Source organism: Ylistrum balloti, unplaced genomic scaffold (assembly GCF_031769215.1).
Source record: "Ylistrum balloti isolate Yb309-2 unplaced genomic scaffold, AGI_CSIRO_Ybal_v1 Utg369990, whole genome shotgun sequence".
In the NCBI taxonomy this organism is placed as follows: domain Eukaryota; kingdom Metazoa; phylum Mollusca; class Bivalvia; order Pectinida; family Pectinidae; genus Ylistrum; species Ylistrum balloti.
The window spans coordinates 883,010-897,956 of NW_026782073.1; the positions used below are offsets into that span (position 1 = coordinate 883,010).

A 14,947-nucleotide genomic window follows, 5' to 3' on the forward strand; every position below is an offset into this window, starting at 1 on the left:
TTGTTAACCAAAGTATTGAGACATTAAACAGATATTGTTACATAAAGTTGGTGTTGCAACTTAGAATAGATGTTGTAACATCAACAGGTGTTGAGATAATCAGGTGTTGTCACATTAAACAGTTGTGATATAAAACTGGTATTGTGACATAATCAGGTGTTACATACAACAGGCGTAGTGGCTCAAAAACAGATGAAAAGGGGATAAAAAATGTGTTGTGACATTAAACAGTTATTGTGACAGAAAATGTACTTTGATGTAAAAGACATGTTATGACTTCAAGAAGATGTTGTGACATTTAACAGGTGCTATCTCATAAAGCAGATAATAAGATGTCAAACTGATGTTGTGACGTTAAACAGGTGTTGTGACATTAAACATTATTGTGACATTAAACAGGTGTTGTGACATAAACAAGTGTTGTGACTTCAAAAAAGATATTTTGACATAAAACATGTGTAGTTACATAGAAAACACATGTATTGTGACATTCAGTATGTAATGATTTGGAACAGATTGAGACATTAAACCTATGTTGTGACATAAAGCAGATGTTGTGACATAATACAGGTGTTGTGACAATAAACAGGTGATGAGACGTGAAAACTGAAGTTATGACAAAAAAGTACAGACACAAAACATTTTGTGGACATGAGCAGATTTTCATGATATAAACAGTTGTGACATTAAACAGGTATTGTGAAAGGATCAAATGGTGAAAATCCAGGATATTTACCTATTTTTAGATTTGACATTATTTTTTTAGAGTCACAAATGCCAATCAACTTCCAAGCGATGTTCCAAAGCTAAGCAGTCTTTGGTAAGGCTGGAATCTTGTGTATGCGATCACAGCTTTGTGACTGTGTCACACTAGGGCTGTCTTCTTTACTACTGATGTTCTATTAATACTATCTAGTACTGAATATAACACACATGATGAAGAGAAATGAATATTCATTCACTAGTAGGAGTAAGCAAAGACTGTCCATTGCTGATATTAAGCTTATTCTAATAATGAAGTTTGTGAGATATGACACTGCAGTATGAGATTTTCACTTGTGTGGTTATATACATTGTATATTTCTTACCAGCATGAACCTGGTATAGCATTGGAAACCTGTTTGCCTGTCTACCCAGGGATCCCCCTCTATATCATATCTTGACTAAAACTATCAAATTCTTTTTTATTTATATACTTCTGAATGGTTTTTGCAGAAAATTGTAAAATAATGTATGCTATAAATTGTTTCATTGAAGAACAACCAAGAGTTGATTAACAAAGTTCATGTTTTATAGTCAGGCGAGACAAAGCTAATCAGTAAAAGTAGATTGGATTTATATATACAACTAAACTAGAGCATGGCACGTGACAACAGGAAACTAATCACCTGTTCCTTAAAGAGCATGCTGTATATACTCATCAGGTCTTCTTTTGTACCAATACCAGGTCAGCTAAGAGAAGCACCTCCTCTAGAATTCATGGCTGCGAGATCATATAGTCATGAAATTTGAAGTTTGAGAAGATGCATTATTTAATCCATACCCTATATATCAGCATTTACTTTGTGTTTGTGTGTTTATATAGAAATTGTGCATGTTGTGTTACTGAGGAGTGTGTATATACAGGATACATAATACCCATACACCAGCTATATTTAACGGGTAAAGGATCAGTTATCTCCCTCGTAATTAAATTCCTTTTATCTACCATGCATGTAAAACTATATATGGTAAATGAATTTATTAGTATAACAGTGGAGAGACAACTGTTGTATGTTATTACATATTTTTAGCGTCTTGAATTCTTTCTTGTGTTGCAGTAAGTTTCCCTTATACAGATGTTATGAAGTGTTAAAACAGCTTCATAAAAATAATCGTAGGAGATGCTTTTAAGTGTGTGGTATTATCATGTTTGTCTATCAGTACTGAGTTTGAAATTCAGACATGTACATTTTGCTGAGTTTTGTACCTTTCAGGCTCCCTCCAGTCTCCTAGATGCCCTAGAGCAACACTTGCAGTCCCTAGAGGGTAAAAAGGGGGCAACAACTCCAGTTGGTTCCAAGTAAGAGCTCAAGAGTTTTGTATGAAAATTCATCTACAATAAACTTCATAAACTTCAGTTTGAGTTTTGTCATTTAAAAATCGATATGTTCTATAGCAGAGCCCTTTCTCAGATTTACTAGACTTAGATGTTACAATATAGAATTCAATCTGAGGATGATATTGTCTTAATTATGATTTTACATCATTCTATTTTAAAACAAATTTTAACTTTTAATTGTAATCAAATTCTAAATTTTAATTCCAAGGCTGATTTTGTATCTCAGAATTAGATGTGATCACAAGCAGAAATGATAAATAACCATCCTTTGTTTTTCCAGACCAGCGGGATTCGCATCGGCCATAAACACCATTTCCAACAATAGCAGCATACAAATTTCTGATGAAGAAAAGAAACGAATATTAGATGAAGAAAATATGAAGTTACAACAGCTCAAGGTAGAAATGGATGAGGGTGTGGAGAAGGGTAGTGTATTAATGGGATGGGCATATTGAGGAGGTATAATGGGCAGTGTATGGAGGTGAACCCCACAGTAAGTACTGGGTGTGGTTGTAACAGGATGGTGTTATATGTAGTAGGTATAATTCAGGGAAGTGCATGATTTGTTTTCTGGACATTTTGGTAAAAAGGTTAGTAGGATGCAATATAATACAAGTTTGATGGAGGAATTGGTTGATAGAAAATGTACAGGATTGAATTATAGACTGCTTGGTGAGATTATGATTAAAATCTAGATTATAATTGGTGCTGTGGTGGCTTTAATTGGTGATGAGTGGTAATACATAGAAGCCATCAATTATCATGAAGTGAATTCATAGTTTGGATTTTGTGTTTGATATTAATAAAGAACAAAAATTGGAATGGGTACTGGCAGATGTGGTATATATTTTATGCAAGACTGGATTTTGTCCTTGGCTATTAGAAATGAGGTAAATATAAGACTGGCATGAATCCTGGCTATTAGTAAGAAGGAAACAGTAATACTCTGTGTTTTTAAGAAGAAGGTAAATGTAAGAGTTGACTGGATTACTGGATTCAGGACTATTAGGAATGAGGTAAATATAAGACTGGCATGAATCCAGGCTATCAGTAGGAAGGAAACAGCAATACTCTGTTTTTAAGAAGAAGGTAAATGTAAGAGTTGACTGGATTACTGGATTCCCATGTTAATATAAGAGGTAGTCAGGAGACAAGACAAGTTATTGGTAGAGGTAAATGTAAGAGTTGACTGGATTACTGGATTCAGGGCTATTAGGAATGAGGTATATAAGATAGGATTGGATGCTATGTAATTCAGAATTTGGTAGATGTAGCTCCCATGTTAGTAAAGAGGTAGTCAGGAGACAAGACAAGTTATTGGTAGAGATGTGGACATGTTCTATAAGATAAAAAAATTAAGTAGTAAGGAAGGTTGGTCTAGATTGTGACTGGTAAGTGGGTTGTCCAGAGATTGAGCTTGGTAATGGCTGATAAATATCAGTTATTTGGAGGTTTGGCCAGATTCTGGTAGGGTACTTTAGGTTATCCAGAGATTTGACTAGGTTATGAGTAGTTACTAGGTTATTTGGAGGTTGAAATTTAATATGGTTGGCTACTAGATTACCCAGTGATTGGATTAGGTTATGGCTGGTAACTAGGTTATTTTGAGGGCGAAATTTATTACGGTTGGCTACTAGATTACCCAGTGATTGGATTAGGTTATGGCTGGTAACTAGGTTATTTGGAGGGTGAAATTTAATATGGTTAGCTACTAGATTACCCAGTGATTGGATTAAGTTATGGCTGGTAACTAGGTTATTTGGAGGGCGAAATTTATTACGGTTAGCTACTAGATTACCCAGTGATTGGATTAGGTTATGGCTGGTAACTAGGTTATTTAGAGGTAGGACTAAATTCTAGTTGGGTAGTTGGGATATTTGGAGACTGGACTAGTTTATAGGTTGATACTGAATCTCTGTTGTGACCAAATTGAGTTTTTCTGACATCTGGTTAGGTTTTGGCTGGGTTCTGATTTTAGACATGGTTGTGACTTTACATTCCATTATCCTGAGGTTAGACTAGGTTCTGCTGGGTAATGGGTTATACTGAGAGGTAGTGGTTAGATTTGATTGTTGTCTGTCTACCAGTATCTCTCATTATTCACCTCTGATATTCAGTAGCATTGTGTTTGCTGGCCACTTACTGTGACTTTTTTGGTACCTTTAGAAAAAGTACATAGTTCAAACTTCTTTAAAATTTTGATGATTTAAAACTAGTATGGTTTGAAAATGTAGAGAAAAAGTGTCTACCTTCAAAAATTATATTCCTGTCCTATTTTATCATTGACAAAAATGGCAAATGATGGTGTAAAGGAATGTACATTTCATTCTAAAAAAGATTACAGAAGTGGTTAGTAGAGTAGGTGGCTTTGGTAAAGGTTGAGCGGTGTGAATGTAAACCTGAAGCTGAATTACCTTTGTGCTTTTTACTCATCCTTAATGCTGACAGCATCACGGACACTTTTTCTGTCCATTTTATACACTTTTTATACCTTTTATAACAGCTACTTTTCGCTGTGTAAAAATATAGTCATTGCCTTGGTATAATTTCATATGGTTAAAGGGAGGCTACTAATGTTAAACATTTAAATATGAAAAACGAGGAGCAAGGTAACTACTATTTATGTTAATCGGAAAAAGTTAATGTCTATATATTATGATTAAAAAAAAACAATTTAATTGCATTATTCCTGTTGGAACTTAGTATTAACACTTGCATACAGTGGCAGATCTAAAGCCAATTACACAGAGGACTCTACTTAATGAGGGTTTCTGAAATTTACAGTTTTTAAAGTCAGTTCTAGATAAGTAAGATATTTTGAGAGTGTGAAAGTTTAGGCAATCTCTCCTGATCTGCCACTGATATGTAATAAGTATCCCAGGGTTAGTATGATACTAATGCATTTTGTGAGATTGGAGTGAACTTTGCTGTGGATATAGCCAGAAGCATTACACGAAGTGATTATAATAAAGCATGAGACCATATTATCAGATATATATTATAACGTATCAAACGGATGCTGTTGGTGTATTGGTGGTGACATGGGGACCAAACTAATGATGAGAATACTGATTCAGTCATTAAGCATGCCTGTTATATCCTTACTCATACCAAAAGGTCTTAAGTATGATACTGTATCTATTAATCAACTGAAAATGACATAACACTATGGCAGAATTAGTCCTCTGTGTCTTCCTCGTGTTGTTATATTGTGAGGTGTTTACCTCTGCCGTCATAACATTGCAACTTGTATCTGCTAGCCATGTTCTACTGTCAGTGCTGGTAAACTTTTCAACAGTTGTCTCTCCAACTACTGAACTGTCAATTTCTTGTTTGCAATAAATTTGATATTATCATCGACAAAGTATATCTATGTATGAATAATTGCCTATGTAACATGATAAACAAAATGTACATAACTGACCAGAAGTTAAGATATATATGGAGACATTAGATCTGAATTAAGGGGAGACAACTTAGTTGAGCTGTAAAACTTTTGATATTATATGTGAGCATGTGTGTATGTTCTTTCTCTTATTTCTTTGTTTCTTCACATGTCTTGAAGGATCAATGTGGTGCCAATCAACATGATTTTGCTAACCAGGTATATATTGTTACTCTCGGCTCTGTCTTATCACTGTGTTACGTTTGCTACCCATTCCCATGTATATTATTTATCTTGTTTGTCAACTCCGACAACATCTTACCACTTACAATACTTAGTAGAACATTCCTACCTATAAACAAATCCCAAATACCTTTCATGTACTGAATTCCTTTTACAGATTTTCCCATTGGTTCTTCTACTGATCACTATATACTGCTCTTAACTTAACGAGTGATGTAATATTCCAAGTAACATTCTTCTTTTACTGAACATGCACAAAAGACATATCTTTAGATAGGAGTTGTACATTTACAACACTTCATAAATATTTCTTATATCATTTCACAAATTTTTCTTTGACATTAGTCCTCAAATACTTTAGTGAGAATTTTTTTCTGGAATATATATGGATGCAAGTTCTGATCCAACTGACTTTGCTCATGGAAGTCATTTTCTTATCATTCATGATTCACAATATACTCAATAACATCATTCTGATGTCCTAAAAAATAATGCCACACTTGTCTCAGTTGTTAGTCCTTCTGTCAGTTATTGAGGAAAAACATTGTGATACATTGTGTAAACATGCTTCTCAAGTTGAACAATCAAATTACCTTTACATTCCTGTCCATGTAATGTTGAAATTATGGAATTATGATAAATATGTTTTAACATGATTTACCTTACAATAATTGCAAAACAGGCTATCAGCTTAAATTTATCAAGCAAATGAAAGTGTGTGAGGGATTTTACTGTGGGAGAAAGTTAGAATACCCAATAAAAACCCATGTAGTTGGGAATGTGACCCCATACCTTTTCACATTTGCTAAATTCAGTATTATATAAACACCATGTTGGCTTCTCTGTCTCTAAACTTTGTCACTGTACTCAGAAAGAAAATCGAAGTTTGACTTTGCCCATTTCTCTCTGTTATTTCCTTCTTCCTTAAAAAGAAAATAAATCTATTCTTTTCCTCCTTTGTGGTATTCTGTTAAACAGATACTGTATATATTTGATTTTATACATGAAATCCGATACTTTTTCATAATGAACAGAAATAAGAAAGGTCTAAATCACCTACATTCCTTAGAGAGCCTTTATACAAATACTTTCATTGATGAGGACCAGGATTTTGTGCCTTTTATTTCACCAAACATTTGCATGTTGGACCTGATTTGTTGTGATGGCCACTGCCTATGTAACATGCAGCATTGTCATGTCACTTTGTGTACTTCATCAGTATAAACCCAAATATATTTTGAAATATTTTGATTGACGGGGCATACTCACCCAGAAATTTCCTTAAGATCATGGATGCATGTACCTACGTATCAATTTGTTGTTTATATTTTACTGGTCTTTCACCAATCCATGTCAGTATTCTGTAAAATAATATTTTGATATTTCACACCAATTTCTTTTCATTACCCGTATCTTGTACAGTGTTCTGTGAAAGTATCCATGCATTGTAATGTTTTCTTTAATTTGAAATATGTAATGATCATCAATATATTTAAAATATCTTAATACATGTTAATACATAGGGTCTTATTTTTGGTGTTTCAACATATCATTATTGCTTTGGAAATATTTTCCTAAAGATACATTCACATCACAAAATAGCTACCTTTTTAAAAAAATCTTTTGTCATTGACAAATTGTCTATCCATTTTGGGGTGCATGTGTCTGTAGACAGGGGATTGTCCATATAAAAAAAAAAATCTGTTCCCCCCTCCCCCTCCCTCTCTGTCTATCTCTCTTTCTCTCGCTCTCTCTCTCAGAAACTTTCATCATCAGGCTTTCTGACTGGTTTGAATTTGTTTAAGAAATAATTTATAAAACTAGGTGCAGATGATCGTAATCCAAGATGGCTTTGAGTTATGCCCCCTTTTATTGTACTCTTCTATGTATGTAAAGTTTGGAGTAATCCTCCTTTGTCTCTGAAGCCTCTTCAATCGAACCATGTGCTCCTTGTTTCAATAAGTACATATAGTATATGTGTATTTCATTTTGATGATTTTCCTGGGACTAATGTCTTTGTGATATCCTTAACAGTAATGCTGCTTCTAGGAGCATGTGATCTTTACCTAGGGTTTTTGTGCAATTGTAAATTATTTTTCCTTTCCATGACTCTCTGAGAAGTTATGACTCTTCAATAACCTCCTGATTTAAATTGTTTTGGACCAGCAAATATTAAATTGGCCTTGAGCTGTGTACAGTAAGTCCCTATATGTATGCTGTGCCTTTGCAATGTCAGATGACATATCTAAAGGTTCGTTTTTAGGTTGATATTTTAGGTACTCACTTGATACTGTGCTTGTTTGTCAGGAACAGAGGTTAAAAGAGATGGGAGGAAGTCCAGTGGCACCTCCAGCCAACACTAACCAATCAAATCCCTTTGCCTCACCAACTACAACAGCGCCACCTACATCTAGCGGGGTCAACTTGTTTGGTTCTCCAACAAAAACAGCACCAGCTGGCAATGCACCTAGTGATGACCTTTTGAACCTTTCAGGGAATCCATTCATAGAAAATGTACAAAATGTGATGCAAATGAACAATGTCATGAATAACATGCAAGCGCCATCACAACAACCTTTCTCGACTCCAGCATGGAACTCTTCAGGGGTGAACAATGCACCAGGTAGGTACACCTGTCATATACCTATCTACACAGGTACTCAGGGTTGTGACGACTCACGTAAGAGGTCAAGGGAAAGCATGTTTGGGATGATATGAAAAGTGGGTTTAGAATATGTGATAATGTGAGGTGTTTCTATATATCATTGCTGAGTGACAAGTGATTTATCTGACATATTTGGGATGAAAGATTGGTGATGTTCAACAGATTGTCTGAATATGTAGGATTTAGTGTTTTAGAATAAGTAGTTTTATTCTGCATCATGTTGGATTAGACAAGTTTTTAGGGTCAGACAAGTCTCACTGCACTTGTACTTTAGATCTTGGGTAAGACTAGGTCATCCCTGTCGACTCTAACAAGTAATTGGATATTTTCCCCTCCAGACCTTTAACTGATTCCTAAATTCTTGTTTTGATATTGGAATGATATAAGTGAAATGAAATGCATTGATGCCACTTAGGGCACTGTATAGATGATTTGAAATTAGAACATCTTTACCAGTCAACAAACTTGTGACTGGTAAACAAATCCAAGTGCAGGTAACATTTCAGTAGAGAGTCTGATCAGCGCTCAAACAAAAAGAAAAACCAAAAAGATCAATGAGTAGGATTTTCACCACAAACTTTCTGCCCCATTACATGTGTGAAACTGACTGGTATTCTAGAGTGGTAATGAATGACAGTTATTAAAGGAAAAAGTGCTTGGTACATTATTAATAGATGTTAATAACTTATTTACTCAGAAATATTCTTTTTTGCTGTATCTATGTAGATATGTTAGTGCATCTATTTACTTACTAGAATTTTTCTCTGAATCATCAGTAATTAGTGAGACTTTTAACTCCTTATGAATATATGCAGAAAGTTTCATCTGACTTTATTATCAACATATATACTAATAACAGAAAACTTAAATTTTTACTTGATGTGTATTCTTACAAGTTGTCAAGCTAACAATTTTCTAGCACAGTGCTTCAGTGATTATCTGGTATTACATTCTTTGCCTAGTTATTATATTGAGTTTGATGGTTTGGAATAAAACTTTGGTACCACTAACTAATGTCATGTTTTAACATGTAGTTCAAAAGCTTTACCTAAATCTTTTTAAAAGTTTGGTTTTGTTGTGTATGATCTCTTTTAAGTAGTTCGGTATAATTTTCATGCTGTTTTAATTGTTAACATGAAAAGCTCAATTAGGTTTTATACAGTAGATTCCATTTAATGGACAAGAATGTGATTCCACATTTGTATTGAATATTAAGGCATAGAAAATTACTATTTTTTTAATGAAAAAAGATCCCGTCTATTTACATAGGAAAACAATATCCGTTTTAAATGCTTAAAATATCTAATTGTCATATGTTGTTATCATTTGAGAGCAATATTTAAGTCATTTATAACAATTTGAAATTGTGAACCTGAAGGAGGACTGTTAAAGTCATTTTATACCTGGAGAATTTATACAGTGTACAAAAACGTATGCTATTGAGATCTATGTTCAGAAGTCAAGGTCATTAGGTACAATTTCTAGGCCTACTACTGCCAAAAGGGATGCTACTCCAAATTTTTCTTTTACATCAATCCTAAATATAGATCATCATCAGAGCTTGTGCTTTATATTGCATTTTCTATGTTAGAAACAGTACATTCCAATCAAATTTTATATTTCCTGTCTATTTTATGCATGTCAAAATTTTCCAAGATGGCATATATTTAATAAATGGAGAACGCAATTAAGTGGAATCTGCTGTATATGAATTTAAACAATGAAGAGTTTCAGTATGTTTGTTTATAAAGAGAAGGCTTTTGGAAAGTGCAGTAAACCCAGGCTAAGTTTGTGTTAGAGTCAGACTATTTAACGTAGACCTCAGAACTTAATACTGTAGACAAAATACTGAAAAAATAAGTACAGTTATACATTTGTAAAGGATGATTAAACTCTAATTTAGATAGTAATGTAACCTACCTTTGCTATCCACATGCTGGTAGGATATAAGGTATCACTAGGATCCATTATGAACAACTAGCCAAAGATTACACTGTTAGATATTGAAGGAGAAAATTAATGTAGTGAGATCTGTGTTGAATGTTTCGGTAGAATCACAAATTAACGTACAGATGAACTATTTTGCCGTGCAGCGTCCAGTTCTGGGTTTACATCAGAAGCAGATTTTGATAAGGTGTTTCACAACGCCAACACGACAACAACTGGTACGATCTTTACATCTACTGATGATGCATGCTAACATTCTTCTTTCAAAATCATTGTGTAGATAGATTTTATTTTGAGATTTTTGTCCACACATAACAAACTGATGAATGGGACTAACGCTGACTGTACAGTAATTTTATCCTCAGAGCTGTCAATGTATTAATAACACTAACATGGCCTTCATATTAGTGTCAGAATTGGACAGTTTTCAAAAAATTTGTACTTCTGTTGTTCAATAGGATGTTTGACAGAAGAAACTGAATGTAGAAAAAATCTGGATTTAATTTTATCTTAGTTCCTAAGGAATTCAGTTTGTCTTGCTATTGTCATCTGCTTGGAGTAATTTCATTGTTATATGATTAAAATTAAATAAAGTGTGTGATGTAGAGCTAGGTTATCTTACAAACAAAATAACTGGACTATGATATAGCAGGCTTAGTTTTAGAACTGAAATAGGTGTGTTAATTGTAACTATATGTTGAATAGCTAGATATAACAGTGAAGTGATATAGTAGTAAGATTCAGTTAGATTTTCAGGGTATCGGAGCTTCATGTCTGATTTACAAGGATTGATATAATATAACAGAATAAAAAGTGCTATGAACTAACTTCTGAAAGATAGATCAGTCCCTGCCATACTGATAATACTGGTATACAGATCAACAACAACAGAAATAAGGTGGAAGTTACTACTTTATTTTGAAGAGCTACAAGTTTATCAATACTTTATCTATAGCACTAACTTGATTCACAGCCGCTTGTTACAGCTCGATCACATCTTTCTCAATATAACTAATTTAGACTGGTGTTGGATTTTGTCAATATATTTGCTTATCACTGTATATGTTCTGCATGCTTTGCTAATATAATTCAATGTATTGTTTAATGCTACGACTCAACAAACCAACATTTCCTGCTACTAATACTACTCAACTGTGCATGTGTTGTTGTGGGTGGCCTCCCCTTGTTGCTGTTTGGTTGTCCGTGTGTGCAGCAGGGGGCACTGCTGCTAACTCCTTAACTCTGGATATACCACTGTCAGCTGGAATGGGTCAGCTACTCACTCCTTCACCAACTTCTCCAGGTATATTACTCACCTGTGTGTAGGCAACATATATTGTACAGCTGGACCAATCATCTGTCCCCATGTAACCAAGCCCACTGTCTGTAGCTGGAAAGATGTGGTCTTTCTTTATGTGTGGTGTTGTCTAGAGTATTTGTTATGTATCATGTAAAAACATTTGTCTGGATGTTCATATAACAGTAAAAGTTGTTTGGACGTAACAGCCAGATGATGAAGGTACATTTGATTGATCGTTGATAGCAACATTTAGATAAATGTTATTACATAGATACATAAAACATGTAAGGAAGTGATGGGTATTGTAAAATTATGTAGATAAATATATTGTATGTTGTTTTTGTTCTTTTCTCCAAAACAGTGACCAGTCCCCAGTTCCCTTGTAAGTTGAAGATAGTCAGAGTTAACACTCTCTGATCTCTGACTAGACTGATTTGAGTAGATTTGTTTACTTTGTGATGCTGACAAACAGCTACTGCCTTCTGAAATCAATCCAGTAATATCTCACTAGATAGAAATTTCATTAAAAACAAAAACAACAAAAATCCAATAATTACAAGTCTTCCTTAGGCAGTATCTGAAGTCAGTTGCCAGTGAGAAAAGCTATACTTAACATGCTAGCTCTACTGTTTTGCTGTGTTATCTTTATCCTGATAAAAGTATATGTGATATTAAAACGATAATTCATAAATGTAGCTTTCCAATTTTTTGCCATATTTTGAGTGTATGGACAAGATCTAACCTTTATATGTCCTTTAGTCCCTGTCTTTCTTTAACATATTGGAACAGCATTCAAATCAGTTAAACATTTTTTCTGGAGATGTCGGTTGGGTGAACAGGCCTTATAGTCCTTTTTAATTATTACAATGATTACATAAACAAATGTTATTCCAGTTGCGCAATGTTGATATCAAATTTCATGTTTATTCAGTAAACTTACAAGTTTAAAGGAAATGAATTGATTCATTACAATCGAAAAGATTTTCTAAAAAGAAAAAATGTTGTTGATGATAAAAGTGTGACTGGTTTTTTTTTATTTGTACTCTTAAACATTTTTTTAATTGTATAATTCTTTGGTGATTGTGGTGTGTATCTGATTCTGTAGTGTTTGCTATATTCTTAGATGTGTTGTAACATAGTAAGACACCTGTATCATAGTAGTAAGACACCTGTATCATAGCAAATAAGACACGTGTATTATAGTGTATGAGACTTGTATTATAGCAGTAATACACATGTCTTATAACTGTAAGACACCTGTATCATAGCAAATAAGACACATGTATTATAGTGTGTGAGACTTGTATTATAACAGTAATACACATGTCTTATAACTGTAAGACACCTGTATCATAGCAAATAAGACACATGTATTATAGTGTGTGAGACTTGTATTATAGCAGTAATGCACATGTCTTATAACTGTAAGACACCTGTATCATAGCAAATAAGACACATGTATTATAGTGTGTGAGACTTGTATTATAGCAGTAATGCACATGTATTTAACAATAAGACATGTGTGTCATAGCAGTAAGACAATTTATTGCAGCAAAAAGACACTTATATTATAGTGAGACATCACTTGCATCTTGTCAGTAATTCACCTGTATCATAACAAAAAGACATCTGTATCATAGCAATCAGACATATGTATCATTGCAAAAAGACACATGTATCATTGCAAAAAGACACATGTATCAGTGTGTGGCACTTTTAATAAGACACATGTATCATAACAATAAGACATCTGTATCATAACAATAAGACACCTGTATCATAACAATAAGACATCTGTGTCCTATCAGTAACACACTTGTATCATAACAATAATACACCTGTATCATAGCAGTAAGACACCTGTATCATAACAATAAGACACCTGTATAATTGCAATAAGACACCTGTATCATAGCATAAAGATACCTGTATCATAACAATAAGACACAATGTATCATAGCAATAAGACACCTGTATCATAGCAGTAAGACACCTGTATCATAGCATAAAGATACCTGTATCATAACAATAAGACACAATGTATCATAGCAATAAGACACTATGTTTATCCTTATTATGACATGTAAATTACAACTTTGGTGACTTTAAATGATGATAGTATGATTAACTTTGATGAGATTACAAATGTTGGTGTATTTACTTTGCTACTGTAGCTATTCAGTGTGAACCCAGTGATCACACACATCTTACTTAGTATCCATCCTTATTGTTCTGTCTTAACAAAGTTTGCTTTTAATACATCTCTTTATCATATTATAACTTTTATTATTTAGTGTTCTCACAGTCACCTTCATGCTTTCATTCTTGTGTGACATTCATTATGAAATCATAAACACATTCTTACAAGTAAAAAGAAAATTAAATCGTTAAAAACAGGTTCCTTGTTCGATAGAGAAACAGTGTTGTAGATACTGATAAAGAACAACGATAGAATTGTTTGTGGTGTTGCCTCGGTAAGTAACGATTCACTGAATGATGTAGGAATAACTACTCAGATATCATGGAATGTTTTAGAGTATTTTATTGTTTTACCATTTTATCTAATAATGTTATATAATATTTTATTACAAACCATTTATGAGGAATTTTCCAGGAAGAGCTCCTAACAGAATTATCCCTAAGATGATGCAATATAAAATGGATGGAAACCTAGGCTTATAAAAGCTTGGATATAATGTGTGATAATTGTTTATCATTTAACTGCTTAAAATTTAACTTTGACCTTATTCTTTCATGTTTTTTCTTGGAGTGAGTAAAGAATAGACCTAGTTAGAATCTTCATCTTTTTGCCTTTCTCTGTTCAGCCCCTACTGTTCCACCCGAGGAAGAACCACTCGATCCCCTGGACTCGCTGGCCCTAGGGGGCACCACAAGTAGTTGTGGGGGCGACCTGACCAGTCTGTCTGGTACAGGTGGGGCTATGGGGGGTATGCCAATGCAGATGCAGGGGGCACAAATTCTGGGCACCAGTCCCCAAGGTTTGGTTTTCACTGTTGTATGTAACACAGTGTGTAGTTGTAGATACCTTTACCGTACCATTTCACAGCATTCCTTTTCTGTCAGATGGCTCACATTCAAATGGTGCTTTTATGAAACGTGTTGTGGAATGGGCAAATACACGTTAACTGCGATGGTACCAATATAATATGAACATCAGAGCTCTATCAAAGTTATCCTATTTCTAATTACTTACAATCTTACAAGTACAGAAATTAAAGATATTAATTCAGTCTTAAACCTTTCTTAATGAACAAAAAAGAAATGTTGTGGAATGTAAAAAAAAAA

At 33.9% G+C, this 14,947-nt stretch overlaps 1 protein-coding gene across 5 annotated transcripts in view; it reads left to right on the plus strand.

Annotated features, from left to right (window-relative positions):
- Positions 1-14,947, plus strand: part of LOC132547942 (phosphatidylinositol-binding clathrin assembly protein LAP-like) — a 73,452-nt gene that overhangs the window by 45,572 nt on the left and 12,933 nt on the right. For 2 of the 5 annotated variants that reach the window (XM_060211752.1, XM_060211754.1), the window contains 5 exons: positions 1,977-2,062; positions 2,382-2,499; positions 5,667-5,705; positions 8,037-8,352; positions 10,488-10,559. In XM_060211752.1, coding sequence (XP_060067735.1) covers positions 1,977-2,062; positions 2,382-2,499; positions 5,667-5,705; positions 8,037-8,352; positions 10,488-10,559 — 631 coding nt within the window. Of the gene's footprint in view, positions 1-766; positions 821-1,976; positions 2,063-2,381; positions 2,500-5,666; positions 5,706-8,036; positions 8,353-10,487; positions 10,560-14,947 lie in introns of all 5 variants that reach the window. The other 3 variants (XM_060211751.1, XM_060211755.1, XM_060211753.1) reach the window with 3 other exon arrangements.